We start from the raw sequence: 18,815 nt of genomic DNA on the forward strand, positions 1-18,815 counted from the left end.
ATGTGGGTTTCGAACTCGCACCCCAGATGTGGAGGGCTAGTGATAAAATGAGATGATAAAAGTTATAAAGCAATAGAGCCATTCAGACAGAAGCATTCATTTATGATCAGTAGGAATTATTACATACATCATTGAAATATTTATCTCACCTTTTCAGAAGTATTCTTATTTCCCTGGAGAAGATACTTACTCTAAGATGGTGACAGGAGTTGTGGTGTCCTCAGGAGAGATACTGAGCTCATACATGTCAAACATTGACCCATCTGGGCGAGGCCAGGAAACGTTGATAGTGGAGGTACCCACAAAGTCTACATACAGTTCAGCAACAGAAGTCGGATCTATTAAACAACAATACCAAGATAAATCAGTAACACACTTTAAAATCTGTATAATCATTATATTGTAAAGTTAGCATCTAAAGGTTTTATCCGACGATTGTTGTATAATATTTATGCAATGTAATGAGAGTTATTTATAAATGCTTTTCTGATATCAAAGTCTACCGACTTATATTTACATTGTTACTCAACATATAAACATGGCCCAGAGGATATAGTAAAAGTTTGATGCCATAAAATTCAGACTTTTGTCACATAATCCAAGACTTCTAATTATCATCTAGGTCAACATTAAAAAAAAAGTTAATTTTGTTATTAAAGACAACATAAATTGTCACAAAATGTCATACTTGTGGTGGCCTGAACTTTGATCTCTGAACTGGACACATTGCCACTGAGAGAGGTCACAGTGATGTCGTACGTCTCTCCAGGGTGGAGCTTGGTGAAGCTGTGTCCTGGTATAGACACAGTGACTGGTACAGGAGAAACACTGTCCAGGAGAGTGGACTTTGCTGTGACCAAATAATTCTCCACCATTCCATCGACAGGCCGTTCCCAGGTTACTTCTATGACACGACCACTCAAAGCAGTTGCAGAAACATTGACAGGGGGATATGGCCCTGGAATAGACCCAAGAACGTCATCACACACAATAGAAATATTATATTTCAAGTTGTTGCAAATCAAATTAGATTAATAATTCAGAGGAAGTGTACTGGTAGACAATACAATTTTACAGTTATTATCTAATTAATATATATGAAGCCATTTTTTTTCAATAAAGAGGTTTTGTAATAAATTCCTTACGTGTCCAGACAACCCTTTCTGTGGGGCCACTCTTTTTCTGTCCTGCTCCTGACACAACTGATACTGTGTACATCTTCCCTGCAACCAACTTCTCAAAATGAGCAGCGCGCTGATCCACATTGTAGTCCATACTGAAATACAGAGATTGTTTTTTAACAATTAAACACTATCATCTTTATAATCCAATCATACTATTACTTTTACAAACACCTGTAACTAACTTTTTGTTTGATTTCAACTAACTTCCTTCATAATGAAATAAAATATTTTCTTAATAGTTTTAGCAACTACATCATGTACAAACATGAAATCCTGCGATCTAATGACCTAGAAAATATACATCTCAGAGTGCTTCATTAGGTAACATATAAGAAATTTCCAGAAACAAAAGCATTGATGTACAGACAGATTCTGATTAACCATGAGTACCCTCATCTTTAATGATAGGGTCCCCATGCAATAACAATGGATATATATATATCCTTTGTTTCAATATTTCAATTAATACATGTAACACTGTCAGTTATTTTAAAATAATCTCCAGGAATACTTCTAGTACTGCCTGATTTCTCAATTCAATAATGTCAGTCCATGTAAACTTTGTAATATTGGACAATTTCATCAAATCTCTAACTTTTAAAAAATATTTCATGTTTTTTTTCAGTATATTTTATTTTGACTTAAGTCTTTATTAGTAAATCCCAGTGTTATTTATGGGGATCTATAACCATGTTTTATCAGCTTGTCCACTTACACAGGTGAGATTGTCTGAGGTTCCTTGGGAGAAATGCTGACTTCATAGTAACCAAGGCTACCACTACTAACAGCTTGCCAGATGACTTTGAGGGAGGTGTGGGCGATTCCTGAGTCAGAGATTTCTACCGACCCGGGTGGGAAAGGATCTGGAAATACAAGCGTTCAGATGTTCTTAAATAACTTTTGGCAACAAACGTAACAGAAATATTTGCTATATAAAGATATATTAGATACACTAAGGTAATTATTATCAATCTAGAATTTTAATACCTCACTATTTTTGCTATGACTACTGACAACCAGGTAATTTTAAGTCCAAAAACATATGCAAATCCATATTGGACCTAACAAGTGCATTGTGGGCTTACAAAAACACAAAAATGGTGGAATTCATAAACCATGTAAAAGAAAGTGTCATATATAAAATCTGGGAGGTTTTCTTGTTTTTTTTACATTTTACATATCTTTATGTAGCAAAAAGAATTCTGAGTCTTTGTTTGAACGACTGAATATTATATTAGCAGATCAAAAGGGGTGAGGAAATTTTTATGTTTATTGAACCCATCCTTTTATCCTGAAAAAAGGTGGGGCTTGCTTATAGGGGTAGGTGCATTAAATAAGTTGATATGGTAACTTAATTAGCCAAACCCCTATAGAATACATGTGTATGATGCTCACAGGTTAATTGAGGGTGTACAAAACTAGATTTTGAAGTAATTTTTAAAAGATGTTTCATCACTCTCGAAATTCACCAAAACCTCATACTATTTTTCACAAAACTGGAATAAAATCTCAAATATTTGGCCATACACCAAAATTGGTTGCAACAATAATTAATGCTCAATGATATTTTCTGAGAAACTAACATAACCAAGTAAGCAACTTCCCAAAATTGGTGTGCATGCCTATAGATGGGAAAGTATTGCCGTAGCTTCTCTTCTGCTACTTTGTCATGTTGAGACAACAAGAGGCCCATGGGGCCTGTATCGCTCACCTGGTTGGATTTGACCAAACGTCAAAATTATGTTCATGTTCAATTCGTTAATATGTAGCTTTATTTGTCAATCTCCAACAATGCTATATATGGTTATAGTGTTGGGATCCCAACTGCTTTAAAGAAATATTGAAGTCCAGACTCTCTAAGGGTGTGAAAAAACCGCAGGGATTGTTTTTACAACATGATTGTGTTTTAACTAAGTCCCTTAGGGTGGGGAAAGACCCTTGGGCCTATTTTTACATCAGAATTGTCTTTATCCCTTAACGTCCAGCAATGCCATACATGGTTATTGGATGGAGGGTCACAGCAAAATCTGTTCCCCTTTCCCCAAGGATGTTTCTGACGAAATTGGGTTCAAATCCATTCATAACTTTATGACTAGTAGCGATTTAAAGGAATTACCTCTATTTCCCCTATTTGACCTGCCCCTCTGGCTCCTTGAGGGTCAGAATCACCATTTATGCAAAATCTGTTTCCCTTCCCCCAAGGATGTTTCTGACTAAATTAGGTTAAAACGTATTTTATGACTAGTAGCGATTTAATGCAAATGTTGACGGACGGCGGACGGCGCGCCATGGCATAAGCTCACCGGACCTTTAGTCCGGGTGAGCTAAAAAATAATCCAAGCAAAATTAACCCTCCCATTAAATTCTGTTTTTTTTTATTGAAATGTTCAGTATTTACCATCATACATGAGTATTATACAATTATTCAATAAACCAATAAGTACCTGGTTTAGTATACTTAACAGTATTTACCTGTATAAAACATGTCAGAGAAAGAGTTACTCTCCTCCCATTGTGATGCCACTATGACTGAAATGTTATAGGCTGTCCCTCCAGTAAGGTTGTGGAGAGTGACGTTTGTTTCTGTTGGAGGGACACTGAAGTTGTGGAACGAGACACTGTCAATGATGACGTTGAAGAGAAACTGCTGAAAACTTGAAACAATGGGAGGCACCAGTTGTAGGTACAGATCAGTCGGTGAGCTCTCCAGTTCAATCATGTCTATCAAGGGGTCCGGCTCTGTGGAAACAGCCAATACATTTTATCTGGTACAGAAAATAAAGGGCCATAACTCTGTCTCTACATGTGTGTGAGACACATTTCTGTTAAGTGATATGTCATTATTCCACTGTATATCCACATACAAAACATTCCAGCTGTAGATAATATAAGACAAGGTAAAACCTGGGATGTTGGACTAATAGATAGAATCACAATATTATGAACCTATAGTAATAGTCTACTCCAGTAGTACACATGAGAGAATACCATAGGCCTAACCCTCTCCACTTGTACCTCTGGGAGACTGATTTAACATCTTATATTAGAAATTAATACTTGACTACTTTGTAATGAAGCCAATGAAATTGACAGTTGTGACTTATTAGCATACTTGAGCTGTGATAGGCAGAATCAGCATCGCTCCTCCTCACTCCTTTGACAGAGAAAACTTTAAGTAGTAATGTCTGTCCTGGGATACCGGGTACATCTGCGACACAGCTCGACCACATTGTGACATTACAGGTCAAGTTGACCTCTTCTGCCAGACCAAAGGTAGTGTTGTATGTTGCTGTAAACATCTCATAATCCTGTCAGAAAATAAATAGTAAGTTTAGTGATCTCAATATACAATGTTGATCTTGAGGCTATACATGTACATTGTCAGCCATATCAACTTCCAGATAAAAATTTTGAATAACAAATTATGCAATTGTGATGTACATTTTTTTTTAAACGATTTTTGTTTTCCAGACTAGATTTGAGTAAAAGAGTAAAAAAGTACAGGCAAATATATGGCCCACTTGCGACAGTAGTAAAATTGTTTCATGAGGTAACATCTGATGGCTTCCAGACACATGGTATGTAACCTGTACATGTGTGACATACCCGTGTGCTGTGGATCTCCGTAACCCAGGACACCATGAGACTACTGTTGTCTAGCGCCACTACACTCTGTATAATGGGGGATAGCGGCACTGAGGATACAAAACAGATATTACATGTATTTACAGACAACAAGAGAGGCTGTATAATAGAGTTAGTAATGCTATGATACTGGGTGAAGTAACCTACAACGACATGTGACCTCTTCCTGATACAACGCAACCTTGTCATCTCAATTCTTACCCGTAAACTGGTAAAATACACAGGGCCTTGACTAATTACTATGACCCACAATGAAATAATAACCCGGAGTCAACAACTCCTAGATTACTTATTATGTTAGACCCTGTGGTAAAATATACCAAAACCTTCACCTAACTAATATTAATAAGTTTCAAACCAGCAAAATTGTGAAAACTCCTAAAAGTCTGATAAATTTAGGTGCTATTTTTGTGTTAAGTTATAGACTTTCATGTAATTCTAATATCAGAAGGAACAAGACCTATGTGAGAATATTACCTGTGTTATCTTCAATAAGTGTAGAGAAGTTACTGAGTACACCATGACTCGAGGCGACGACAGTGATGGTGTAGACATGGCCGGGGTACACGCCAGTGATATTATGGAACAGTACTGTGAGGAGTTCCGACTCGTACACCTCGGAGAAATTAGTGATCCCTGTCAGGTACACTCTGTAGGCATCCTGGACACTGTCCGAGTTGGGTGTCCAGGAGATATACAAGTTTTCTGTACCCGCTTCATCCACACTGATACTCGTAGGAGGAAGAGGTTCTGTAAGGTAAAATATACATGATGTAGTGTTAAATACATATATTATCAAATTGCCAGGATTTTGAATCCCTTACTGTCATCAATAGTTCATCACACATTTTTTTACGTATACTATATCATCTAAAAATCCTAAACAAGTTTGTGATTAATTTTTTTTCTGTATACATTTTTTTATTTATGTATTTTGATTTTTTTTTCTGCCTAAAACTATTTAACAGGGATTATATTACAATAATAATGTGACGGTTTTGGTCTCTCATGATGATCAGAAATGTAATGTACGCCAAACTGATAATGTAAATCAGTGGATCATCTAACAATAGAATATTATTCATCATATATTTCACTGTTTTACTGCAAATTACAATCTTCTGCCATCTATATATAACAAACCTTTTAATGCACTGTAGAATGTCATGTGTTAATGCAATATAACTTTATTACATAGAGTGACCAATACCATATTTGACCTACTATATAACAAGTGCACCTTTTTTCAGGAAAAGAGGACAGTTGCACTAACAGACACATAAAAGGTTTCTTATCTCACTGATCTGCTAATAGTATCTTTAGTCTTTTAGCCAAAGTCTCTGAATTGTTTTTGCTACATGAAGGTAAACTAATAGGTATCCAAATGGAAAAAAAAGAAGTTTTTTTTACCATCCAAATTTCATACTGATATTTGTCTCTACATGCATATATATAGCGATCCCTCTTGAGTTTTTGTAAGTGCACTTATAAGGTCAAATATGGTAATCATGATTGCAATGTCAAATGAAAGTTTTATTTCCAGAATGGCAGAACACAAAACCTTGATTTCAAGCATTCAGATGACAAACTTGTCACTTCATCAGTATAAACAGATCTTATTGTGGAGTAAGTTGTTTTACAGTAAGATATACTGGAATAGAAGCAGTGTGGATTTTCAAGATGAATTATTGACTTTTAATTATTATGTTTGTCTAAAGTGCAGACCTCTCAACAAAGTAATTTAAATTGAAAGCGAGTTGCGGACCACGGTATAAGCTGACATGCACTTTAGGTAGGGGAGGTAATAAAACAGTTATTTCATTGCCTCTCCATGTTCAGAGTGAAAACCATTTCCCCTTATATTGGTGCTGGTAGTTGTCCATGCATGAGTGAACTACATATATATACAAAGAAGGAATTCTGACATCAAGAATTTAGGAGAGGCATATGTTACAACAAGACATAACTGTTTTAGTATATAAAGTATGTTTACTATATCGTATATAGATAAAAAAAAGCATGTTTACTTGTTGTATGATTAGCGTTGTATACAGATGTGCCAGCACTTCGTATGTTGACCTGGTACATGACCCCAGGTTCAAGGTCAATGATGCTATAAGAGACGAAATCTGACCCCAGAGTTCGGTCAACATCCTTATATGAGATGTTGCCTGGCAGTCCATAGCCAACTGTATAATTGATATCCCGGTCACTCTCTGTCCAGGTGAGGTCTAACGAGTATTCTCCAGGTGTAACATTTACAGCCGGTATCTGTGCTTTGATAAGAAGTGTCTGCAATAGATAAAAGTAAGAGGAAATATGATAATATATATCAGATTATGTAGGATCATTGTCTAACAGAGTGACATCATTATAAGTGGTATCATCACAGTAGGTAGATGTTTATCATTGTGGTAGAGATAATATACATCAGTTTCTTTACCTTACATTACATATGTTATTGGGCTAAATAATTAGATTAATACTTGTGGCGATATATGCAAAAGCGATTACTTAATTTTTTAAATAAACAAGATGCAATTTTGCTATTTCCTCATAACAAATATACATTAAAAATAATCATATTATTATAATCATCAAGTATTTATTAGAATGATTTTAAGCACATTTTTGTACTAATCTGTGTCATTTTTATACATCGTTTTCGGGACCTCCTGGACATCGTTTTTGGTCAAAATTTTTCATGCATAAAATATACGGATAGAAGGTTTTTTTCAGCATTTTCAGCCCTAATAAATACCTGTGCAAATTACACTGGTGCGCAAATTACACTAGTTTTTACGGTATACATGTAATGAAGTAATTAAAGAAACACAAATCTGCACAATGACATGTTTGTGTATATTGTAGTTGACTTGTTTTGCTGTTTCTTTTTTTTGCCTTTTTCTGGAAGTCTTTGGTTTGGTAACTAAAATGGCACAGAACATGAAGATGCCTACTTGCATTGATAGTTCAGTTTTTTTAAACAAAAAATATAAACAGAATAATTAAGATAACAGAAAAAAACATTCGAGCATTCAGTCATTTCAAACATTTCATATAAACTGTCATGTTATAAGTAAGATATTGGCAGACATTGACAATGTTTTAAAAGTAGGACATTTGATCATGAGTCAAGAATGACTTAGACTGCAGTATATAGTGAGGAAAGTTACTGAGGAACCAGTACTTTTCAATTAATCAATTTGGCTGGTGTTGTTAGGTTTCTTATCACACATACACCAAGGTTACAGCGGTACCAGGAAAACTTCAGTGTACAGAAACTAACAGGTTTTCACCTGTTGCTAAGTATGTTATCAAATCGCGCCTTATGTTGATCTTTTCTTTCCATTTTCAAAATGACAACACAGGCCAAAAGGTTAAAATAAACGGTACACAGTTTTAGTTACAGACATCATTTAAGCTTTCTCCTAGAGCATTACATTGGTTCTGCCCAACAGCCAAATCCTTAAAACTATGACATGGTATTCTGTCACTCCAGCTTACACCAGCTTTGAATTTTTTTTGCCAGACCCTTTGCTCATTAAAGTCAGCTTTCTTTTGCCAACCTCTGAATGAATTTACGATTGTGATCTGAATATTTTCATATCATATTTATAAAGCCATGGTTTGATAATATATAAGCTTACTGGAATTAATGACCGCAGACGGTAAACCAGGAAGTATCCAAGTAATATTTCTTTTTCTTGTTGGTCGTTATTTTTATTGTTCAGTTTCTGATCATTAAAGTCTTAACTGTTTTAAAACATCTCTTCATTCTGTTACATTTGAAATGATTGGAAAAAATGTAATGATCTTCTAAAATTATACAAACCTATATCATGTTTAAAATGTGATCAAATAAGTCATAATGAACAATTAAATTACAATGTGATGTAAACAATCGTACCTTGTATTACTAGGAAGAGACAGTGTGATGTAAACAATCGTAGCTAAGTATTACTAGGATTAAGAGACAGTGTGATGTAAACAATCGTACCTTGTATTACTAGGAAGAGACAGTGTGATGTAAACAATCGTACCTAAGTATTACTAGGATTAAGAGACAGTGTGATGTAAACAATCGTACCTTGTATTACTACGGATTAAGAGACAGTGTGATGTAAACAATCGTACCTAAGTATTACTAGGATTAAGAGACAGAGTGATGTAAACAATCGTACCTTGTATTACTAGGAAGAGAGATTGTTACCAGAGTTACTCTCAGGGTATATATTATACATGAATAGTTTCCATGGTAACATGTTACTGTCAGGGTATGTATTATACATGAATAGTTTCCATGGTAACATGGATATTTTTGACACATGAACTGTATATACTACTATAGGTAAAAGGATGGAAATCTGATCTGAAATCAATTCTCCTCTCATTGCCATACAGAGGACCATCTCCAGTCCATATATGTACCAGATATACAATAAAATTTATCATACACTGTATGTACGTATCATTTCTCTATAATGTATCACGCAACATTTATATTGTTATATAATTTGCAGTTATATTACAGCTATTTAAAGTGATATTTGATAATAACAATGCCTACAATCAATATGATAATTATATATAAATGGATATAAGGACTTAGCCAGGTATTGCTTGATTCTTACTTGTAAATTAAACAGTAGATCAAGAGGTACTCAAGGATGTTCTTTTTAAGTCCTACTATTCTTTGACAATATAGAGCAGTGTACCCAAGGACTGGTCTCATTTGGTTAGTTTATATCAACAAGTTAGCACTAGTAACCAACACAAGCGGCTTTTTGCAAAATGGACAAAGTTGGTCAGGGTTAGGGTAAAATAGTCCGTCATTGCCATGGCTACCATTCACGATTGTGGCTTTATTTTGATTGAGCATCCACCTCATTCACCTGATCTTGCTCCATCAGACTTTCATCTATTTCTATGGCTTTAATTAATTTCTGAACAGCCAAGAAAAGTGGCATTGAGGCCCTTAAACACCGCTGGCACTGAAGGTGATTTTGTTGAAAAATAATACAATATGTCCAGCAAAATTCAAATCCTTCAATATGAGGCTCACAACTTATCAATGAGCCCTCGTACATACACAGCAAAACTAAAGTTTATGTATTAAGTATGTATATATAACAGTAGATATTATAATTTGTTGTAATGATCAGTCACACTTATTTGATTGTGTGATAAATGTCACAATGTAACTAATTAGAAGGATTAGACATTACAAGGACAGACATCATGTATACTTATTACAAGTAGTTTTTGTCACTGCCTTTCATCTCTCACACATTTATAAGTAACAGTAATATTGAGTACACACCTAGGGACACGATGTAATGACTAACCATGATATATCACAGATAGCAATGACACATTGACATGTTATATACATGGAAGATATATAGGTATAACACTGCCATTTACACCTCCAAATATTATACAATAAAGAATATCTTATATCATATGAATAACTGTTATGTGGGGTTTGTAGTATTCATTTGTCAAACAGTATAACACACTTTTTTAATAATGTAAGTAATTGGATGCAAATATCAGTCTTTCCAATACATGTAGATATATAATTATATATGACAGCTTTATAATTCTATATATTTATTGCAATTTCTGTACAGGTGTCATGTATAAGGTCTAATCTTACATCAATTAATAATCTGTTCCATATACTGGTCACAACAATTTTTTAAATAAATATCTAAGAATGGGCCGTCCTTTTCTGATAAAATATGGTCCCTATATCTATGAATGGATTTCTTGAAAATGAATGTGGTTCCTTAAATTTTCTATACTTTAAAAGGCTATTGTGAATTGGGAAGTCATGACATGTACCTGTGTACTGGTGTAACTTGTACCTGTGTACTGGTGTAACTTGTACCTGTGTACTGGTGTAACTTGTACCTGTGTACTGGTGTAACTTGTACCTGTGTACTGGTGTAACTTGTACCTGTGTACTGGTGTAACTTGTACCTGTGTACTGGTGTAACTTGTACCTGTGTACTGGTGTAACTTGTACCTGTGTACTGGTGTAACCTGTACCTGTGTACTGGTGTAACTTGTACCTGTGTACTGGTGTAACCTGTACCTGTGTACTGGTGTAACCTGTACCTGTGTACTGGTGTAACATGTACCTGTGTACTGGTGTAACATATGCATGTACCTGTGTACTGGTGTAACTTGTACCTGTGTACTGGTGTAACTTGTACCTGTGTACTGGTGTAACTTGTACCTGTGTACTGGTGTAACTTGTACCTGTGTACTGGTGTAACTTGTACCTGTGTACTGGTGTAACCTGTACCTGTGTACTGGTGTAACATGTACCTGTGTACTGGTGTAACATATGCATGTACCTGTGTACTGGTGTAACTTGTACCTGTGTACTGGTGTAACTTGTACCTGTGTACTGGTGTAACCTGTACCTGTGTACTGGTGTAACATGTACCTGTGTACTGGTGTAACATATGCATGTACCTGTGTACTGGTGTAACTTGTACCTGTGTACTGGTGTAACCTGTACCTGTGTACTGGTGTAACATGTACCTGTGTACTGGTGTAACATGTACCTGTGTACTGGTGTAGCATGTACCTGTGTACTGGTGTAACCTGTACCTGTGTACTGGTGTAACCTGTACCTGTGTACTGGTGTAACATATGCATGTACCTGTGTACTGGTGTAACTTGTACCTGTGTACTGGTGTAACATGTACCTGTGTACTGGTGTAACCTGTACCTGTGTACTGGTGTAACATATGCATGTACCTGTGTACTGGTGTAACTTGTACCTGTGTACTGGTGTAACTTGTACCTGTGTACTGGTGTAACATGTACCTGTGTACTGGTGTAACCTGTACCTGTGTACTGGTGTAACATATGCATGTACCTGTGTACTGGTGTAACTTGTACCTGTGTACTGGTGTAACTTGTACCTGTGTACTGGTGTAACATGTACCTGTGTACTGGTGTAACTTGTACCTGTGTACTGGTGTAACATGTACCTGTAGCAGCCAAGTAATTATATGTGGCACATGTACGTGAATTATTAAACAGGGAAATGTAGTTTAAATAAGTACATACATATTGTATAGAAATCAATGTCTAATCCACGCATAAATTCCCATTTACTGTACATTCTCAATATAATGACTTTGTCTGTGGCAATCGTACTGCACAACATTTGTATTTCGTAAAAGAAGTCATCCTCCATAGACTCCTCATGGTCAGGGGACATTGTATATACATGTATAAAGCCAATTGATACCCCTCGCTAGTCAGTAATAAGTAGCTGGAGGTGGCATCGGGTGGGAGGTGTTAATCGTATCACTGTATACAATCTTTAAAGTGTTTTTGAGTTTTGTACTGTACTGTTAAATATTCTGTTATCATGTACTTATGGGCCATATACAATGTATTCCCAAGCTGAGACAGGAAAGGACCTGATATGTCGGGGATATGGAACAGATCATTAATGGAAGAAGATCTTATTCATGATAAAACAATTTATAGTTTTAGCACATGATGATGGATGACTGTCATGTAAAGAGGTACACATATTTACTATATATACTTACACGATATTTACATACATGATAAATCTTTAAGCTATATATCTACATGTTTCGCATATAACAATAATAAGAGTTAGATTACCTTGGTTGGAGTGTGATTACTTGCTAACTCATTGTGAATATCCTGAATGAAGTGTATTTAGCTCATGGTCATACTAAGATGGATAAGTTTAAAATCATAAGTACCAGCTCATCATGAATATATGATATTTCAAATACATGCTCATGCATCATCTCAATCAAAAAGAATACCGCACAGACATTTCTTTTCCAAAGTATAAGGGCCTTAAACATGTCAAGGTCACTGACAAATTGTTGACTAGCTGAACTGGTGTCATATAGCTACAGATCTATACCAGGAAAACGGAGAAAACAGACATAATAATGAAACAGTAATTCTAACTCAGAATTGAGGGCAAAATTAATGTAAACAAAATATATAGATTAAAATAGAGATTCTTGACAGAATCGAGGGCAAAATTAATGTAAACAAAATATATAGATTTAAATAGAGATTCTTGAAAAAGTAAAAGAAAAATAATTAAAAGAGCTACGTAAAGTGCTCCGTAATAAGCATTTTGACGTGTTCGGGAAGGGAAGTCACATGGAAATTTTTCCCATGCGTTAATTAAAGGAATTTTCTTGATTAAGGAATTTTGATGAAACTCGGGCCTCAGGTGTGAAATATCAAGATTCATGATCGTAATAAGTTAGCTGTACATGTGATTAATACATGTAGTTTGTAACAAAGTATTACCTTGCAAGTGTTTCTAAGTCATTCATAATTGTATATTATTGACCCTCTACTCTAGACTAGCTATAACTGAAATACACAAAGCTTATAATCACTATAGATTATGTAAAAGTGGATGGCTGATGACAGTTGTCTGCTGACTTCGTGCCACCTACGTACCTCATCTGTTTACATTCTATTTCTTTAGGTAATCTGAAATTATATAGATAATTATTTTTTCATTCAAAATAAATTACTATAGGCCATATTAACACGAAAATTGTGTCATTTACTTATAATTATCTGCCATATAATATACTGACTGTCTGTATACATCATTGGGTATTTGTGATAAATTGCAAGGAAAGGCAAAAAAGAAGTGCTTAGTGATAAGAGTCCTTGCTTCCCTTTATTTGTACATATCCCCTTATTAAGTACCCAGATAAAAACTATCTGATCTAGTTGATGAATGTTTTGTCTCTAAAATAACGCTACATGTACTGTGACAAATTCAGCAATGTGTAAACTACAAAGTGAGTCTATAATGTAATTATATATATATATGTTTGTAATATAGTACTGACTTTGTCGAGAACAGTACCTTAGACTATATAGCTACATGTACATATATAATTACACAATAATCTTTAATATTTTATAATTACATTGGAGTATGAAAAATCCAATAGGTTTGACCTTATAATATACATTTTTTATGATTTTATCTGAAATAATGACAGTTATAAATCCTAACTATCTGTCGATGCCTGACAGACCATTGTTTGGTACAGTATATTTAAACACCCTAATTTAGTTTGTGATGCCAGATTTATATTCTAAAATCAGAGGCAAATTGTTGGTAATTTGACAGTCAATTAGAACAGTTATATATTTTTTAAACAGGAATAACAGCATCAGACAAAGAATATATCACCATTTCCTGACCTGTAATTAACCTTCTAACACAATAGCACTGGTTTTCTTTAGGATCTGTAACAAGTGAAAAACAGGATGTAGCCCATTATGTTACCCTTCTCCACATACAGTAGTCATGAGCTGAGATTCCCAGTCTCCACACAGAATGTTGTGAGCTAGCATGCCATAGATTCTGTCTCCACACAGAATGTTGTGTCGAGCTAGCATGCCATAGATTCTGTCTCCACACAGAATGTTGTGTCGAGCTAGCATGCCATAGATTCTGTCTCCACACAGAATGTTGTGTCGAGCTAGCATGCCATAGATTCTGTCTCCACACAGATATTTGTTGTGAGCTAGCATGCCATAGATTCTCAGTCTCCACACAGAATGTTGTGTCGAGCTAGCATGCCATAGATTCTGTCTCCACACAGAATGTTGTGAGCTTAGGCATGCCATAGATTCTGTCTCCACACAGAATGTTGTGTCGAGCTAGCATGCCATAGATTCTGTCTCCACACAGAATGTTGTGTCGAGCTAGCATGCCATAGATTCTGTCTCCACACAGAATGTTGTGTCGAGCTAGCATGCCATAGATTCTGTCTCCACACAGATATTTGTTGTGAGCTAGCATGCCATAGATTCTCAGTCTCCACACAGAATGTTGTGTCGAGCTAGCATGCCATAGATTCTGTCTCCACACAGAATGTTGTGAGCTTAGGCATGCCATAGATTCTGTCTCCACACAGAATGTTGTGTCGAGCTAGCATGCCATAGATTCTGTCTCCACACAGAATGTTGTGTCGAGCTAGCATGCCATAGATTCTGTCTCCACACAGAATGTCATGAGATAGCATGCCATAGATTCTGTCTCCACACAGAATGTTGTGTCGAGCTAGCATGCCATAGATTCTGTCTCCACACAGAATGTTGTGTCGAGCTAGCGTGCCATAGATTCTGTCTCCACACAGAATGTCATGAGATAGCATGCCATAGATTCTGTCTCAACACAGAATGTCATGAGCAAGCATGCCATAGATTCTGTCTCAACACAGAATGTCACGAGCTAGCTAGCATGATATAAATTCTGTCTCCACACAGAATGTTGTGTCGAGCTAGCATGCCATAGATTCTGTCTCCACACAGAATGTTGTGTCGAGCTAGCGTGCCATAGATTCTGTCTCCACACAGAATGTCATGAGATAGCATGCCATAGATTCTGTCTCAACACAGAATGTCATGAGCAAGCATGCCATAGATTCTGTCTCAACACAGAATGTCACGAGCTAGCTAGCATGATATAAATTCTGTCTCAACACAGAATGTCATGAGCTAGCATGCCATAGATTCTGTCTCAACACAGAATGTCATGAGCTAGCTAGCATGATATAAATTCTGTCTCAACACAGAATGTCATGAGCTAGCATGCCATAGATTCTGTCTCAACACAGAATGTCATGAGCTAGCTAGCATGATATAAATTCTGTCTCAACACAGAATGTTATAAGCAGCTAGCTATAGCAGTGCAATGTATGTCACTGTTATAAGTCCTTGATCTTTGATTTGTAATTCAGCTGGTTAACAATTCTTGCAAGCAACTTGTATTTTTAACATTATCAGGATTAGAACATGTAGATTGTGTAAACTTGTACATAAGTTACAAACAGTATATGGATTAGGATACATTGCACATTTATGGAATTATATAGAGATCAGTTGAAAACTGTACTGCATAAGTGGGAAAAGGTGAGAGACTGTTAGAGCCAAGCATCATGTGACCCCCTTAACATCCATAGCTTATAAACAGATGTGCCAATATATATGAGGACAGTGATGTGGAGTAATTTTTGTCTGAAGGATTTTGCGAAGCTTCTAGATCTTTGCTGAGTTTACTACCCTGTCAACAGCCAGGGTAAATTAAGTCTGGGTTTCCTTGTAGTAGCTGGTAACTACCTCATTAAACAACATATAGGAGGCCAGTTGTATACCATTTTGAAGTATATATATGAGACCACCAAGACAGTACAGCTAGGGCAAACTGTGATCTGATTCCACAGAAACTGTCAAACTGCCTGAGGTCAGGAGTGAATCGGACGCCTCAGCTCTGAATCTTGTAGGCAGTATCAATATTATATGTAAGATAACTGTAGACACAAATAGTAAGTGTTTCCTAATCTGACTTTCATATACTGTAACAGCCCTACACAGCCGATACAGGCACATAACAATTCTAAAGATGTTGCCCAGAGGCACTTGAAAAGTTATTTCTGGACTGAAAGACAGTACCTACTTGAGTGACTTTGAATTTTCCACCACCATGCACTGCCAAGTATCCGTTATCACAAATTAATTTCTGTCACAGATATTGTCTACCATAGAAAAAATTAATTTAATTATTACCAACACAATTAAGATTTCCATAGATGCCGGTTGATAAGGATCATATGAACATTTTATGGCTGACATTATAATCTCATAGGGAAATATATTCTATTTCCTTGTAAGATAGGAAGTAAGGATATGTTTGATGTATTTTGATATGCCTAATGGTTCGATTCCATTGTCACCACCCAGCTAGTTTTGTCATTTGAGAATGAGATTTAATAAACACTGTATATAATTATTTGACCAACAGATTTGTGGGCCAGTGTCGTTGATGGAGGATGACGCTTATTCTTCAGGAACACCTGGTCTTATTCTTGTACCTTACAAGGGTCTCCATCAAAATTAAACCCTCGGGAAAATAACCATGTTAACAGTTATTGGGGTTTGATATCTCCTGGAACAAATTAGGATCATGATCATCATTGGGGTAGCTTAAGATTGTATTGTAAATCCGGAACCAGAGAATGAGCTGTGCGCAATTAATGTCCTTCCAGACTATCATACAGTACATGTATATGTATATCTGCCTTCTGCATACAGAACTTAACGTATCCATAACTAACAAGGCTTGAAAGACCAAAATTATGTATGAATATGAAATGTTTAACTTAGTGTCTTTAATGTATCTGTATCAGCTATAAAATCTATAGATCTGGCTCTGGCCCGCAGGAAACATCACTGGTGTCACAGTAAGAATTTGTCTCATCACTGGTGTCACAGTAAGAATTTGTCTATGAAGTGTTGTGTCATCAAACACATTTGAAAATTTGAATTCTTTACAAAATAAATAAACACTATCCACATTGAAAGTCGGAGACGTGAGGGGAAGGAATGGCTCGATCGTTGTAACGTGTAGAACAATTATAAATACAGAAAATAACAAGAGCTGTTGTACAACAGCATAGCTTGTCTGACAATTTTTTGCCAATAAATAATTATATATATTAAATTGACCTTTGCTTTGCAAATTGAATAAATAAGATCTATATGGTGTACGGACAGAATTACTTTGTGCACAGTTACTCAACCTGGTATAAATTGTATACAAGCTAAAACAGTAGGGCTAATATATAAGACACAAATGATTGTGACGCATAAAAAGGCCAGGTCCAAAACATGTCAAAAAGCAATGTGTTTTTTCCAAAAGCTTTCAGTTCAACTCCGAGATGTGATAGTCTAACCCTGCAGGAACACTAATACCAAATATCAATATGTCTTTCAACACTTGCACCAAAATGTTAAATTAAAATTAGAAGACCAAAGCCAATGTCAATGCCTGTAGGGTGATAACAAGCTCTCGATCTCCCTCCTATCTTCTTTTAAGAGACGAGCTAAAAAGTAATCTAATATACAGCCATGGCCAGTATAATGTATCTGTGTATAAACATATGGCAAGGTTGACATATATGACATAATGTAGTAATGATCATATTGTCTAATATATAAGATAGCTCCTGTCTAATACAGATCCTGTTCCTGTCTACTCTGGAAACCTGAGTAAACTGATCTTAGTGTAAAAAGAATTGTTATACTGTATCACTCCTACCAGTCCAGTACATTCCTGTGTTGATATGTATCTCAGGTATGCCATTCCCAACAAACTGATAATAAATTTGTCATGACACAAAATGCTGCGAATAATGCATAGTATACTGTTGATTTGCTATCATTGATTATTCTATCCAGTTTGATAACAGAGTGTAGATTTAGAGACATCTTATACACTTATATAATACCTGCACAAATAAACCATATTTCTCACCCCGGGGGCCCCCTCATCATCAAACACTTTTTTTTTTTTTTTTTTTTTTCAATACAATATGCCCCAATGACAGTGGATTACACCTGTGTTAAATGTACATGTTAGTTGTATCATACTGACGGAAGCATTTAGAAGTCATGATCAGGATATTGAAAAGATATTGTTTATCTGAATTTGTGTTTCCATTTTATAATAACCGATTTATTATGTCATAGGTACACATATATGTGGCCATGATAGCTCAGTTGGTTAGTGTGTAGGCCAGAAAATCGATCCGAGGTGCGTGGTTCGTTGCTCCTTACCCATGACGGTTTGTGTTTCTCAGGAAGCTGAGAAATAGCTAGCTATAGGCCAGTCTGTGCTGTCATGGTTGTGTCCTTTGGGCAAGACACTTTTTCCTTATTGCTCTGAATGGCATGCGACGGGCCTGTATGTTGTTCAGTGAGGTAGTCACCAACTACTACAAGGAGACCCCGCCTCAAAATGACACTGACTGCTGTTCACGGGACAATAAACTCATCAAACAAAACACCCCCACCCCCTCACCCTTAGACACAGTTAAACAATGACAATGACACATTATATTTTTTTAGTTGTATAATATTAAT

The 18,815-nt window shown here is 35.9% G+C and overlaps 1 protein-coding gene across 3 annotated transcripts in view; it reads right to left on the reverse strand.

Annotated features, from left to right (window-relative positions):
• LOC117327608 (tyrosine-protein phosphatase 10D-like) overlaps nt 1–18,815 on the reverse strand; it is a 52,870-nt gene that overhangs the window by 30,256 nt on the left and 3,799 nt on the right. For all 3 annotated transcript variants that reach the window (XM_033884665.1, XM_033884663.1, XM_033884664.1), the window contains exons 2-10: nt 6,857–7,121; nt 5,307–5,579; nt 4,791–4,879; nt 4,297–4,492; nt 3,657–3,923; nt 1,900–2,047; nt 1,146–1,276; nt 689–958; nt 191–338 (exon numbers count right to left, since the gene is read on the reverse strand). In XM_033884665.1, coding sequence (XP_033740556.1) covers nt 191–338; nt 689–958; nt 1,146–1,276; nt 1,900–2,047; nt 3,657–3,923; nt 4,297–4,492; nt 4,791–4,879; nt 5,307–5,579; nt 6,857–7,121 — 1,787 coding nt within the window. The remainder of the gene's footprint in view (nt 1–190; nt 339–688; nt 959–1,145; nt 1,277–1,899; nt 2,048–3,656; nt 3,924–4,296; nt 4,493–4,790; nt 4,880–5,306; nt 5,580–6,856; nt 7,122–18,815) is intronic.

Source organism: Pecten maximus, chromosome 5, assembly GCF_902652985.1.
Source record: "Pecten maximus chromosome 5, xPecMax1.1, whole genome shotgun sequence".
NCBI lineage: Eukaryota > Metazoa > Mollusca > Bivalvia > Pectinida > Pectinidae > Pecten > Pecten maximus.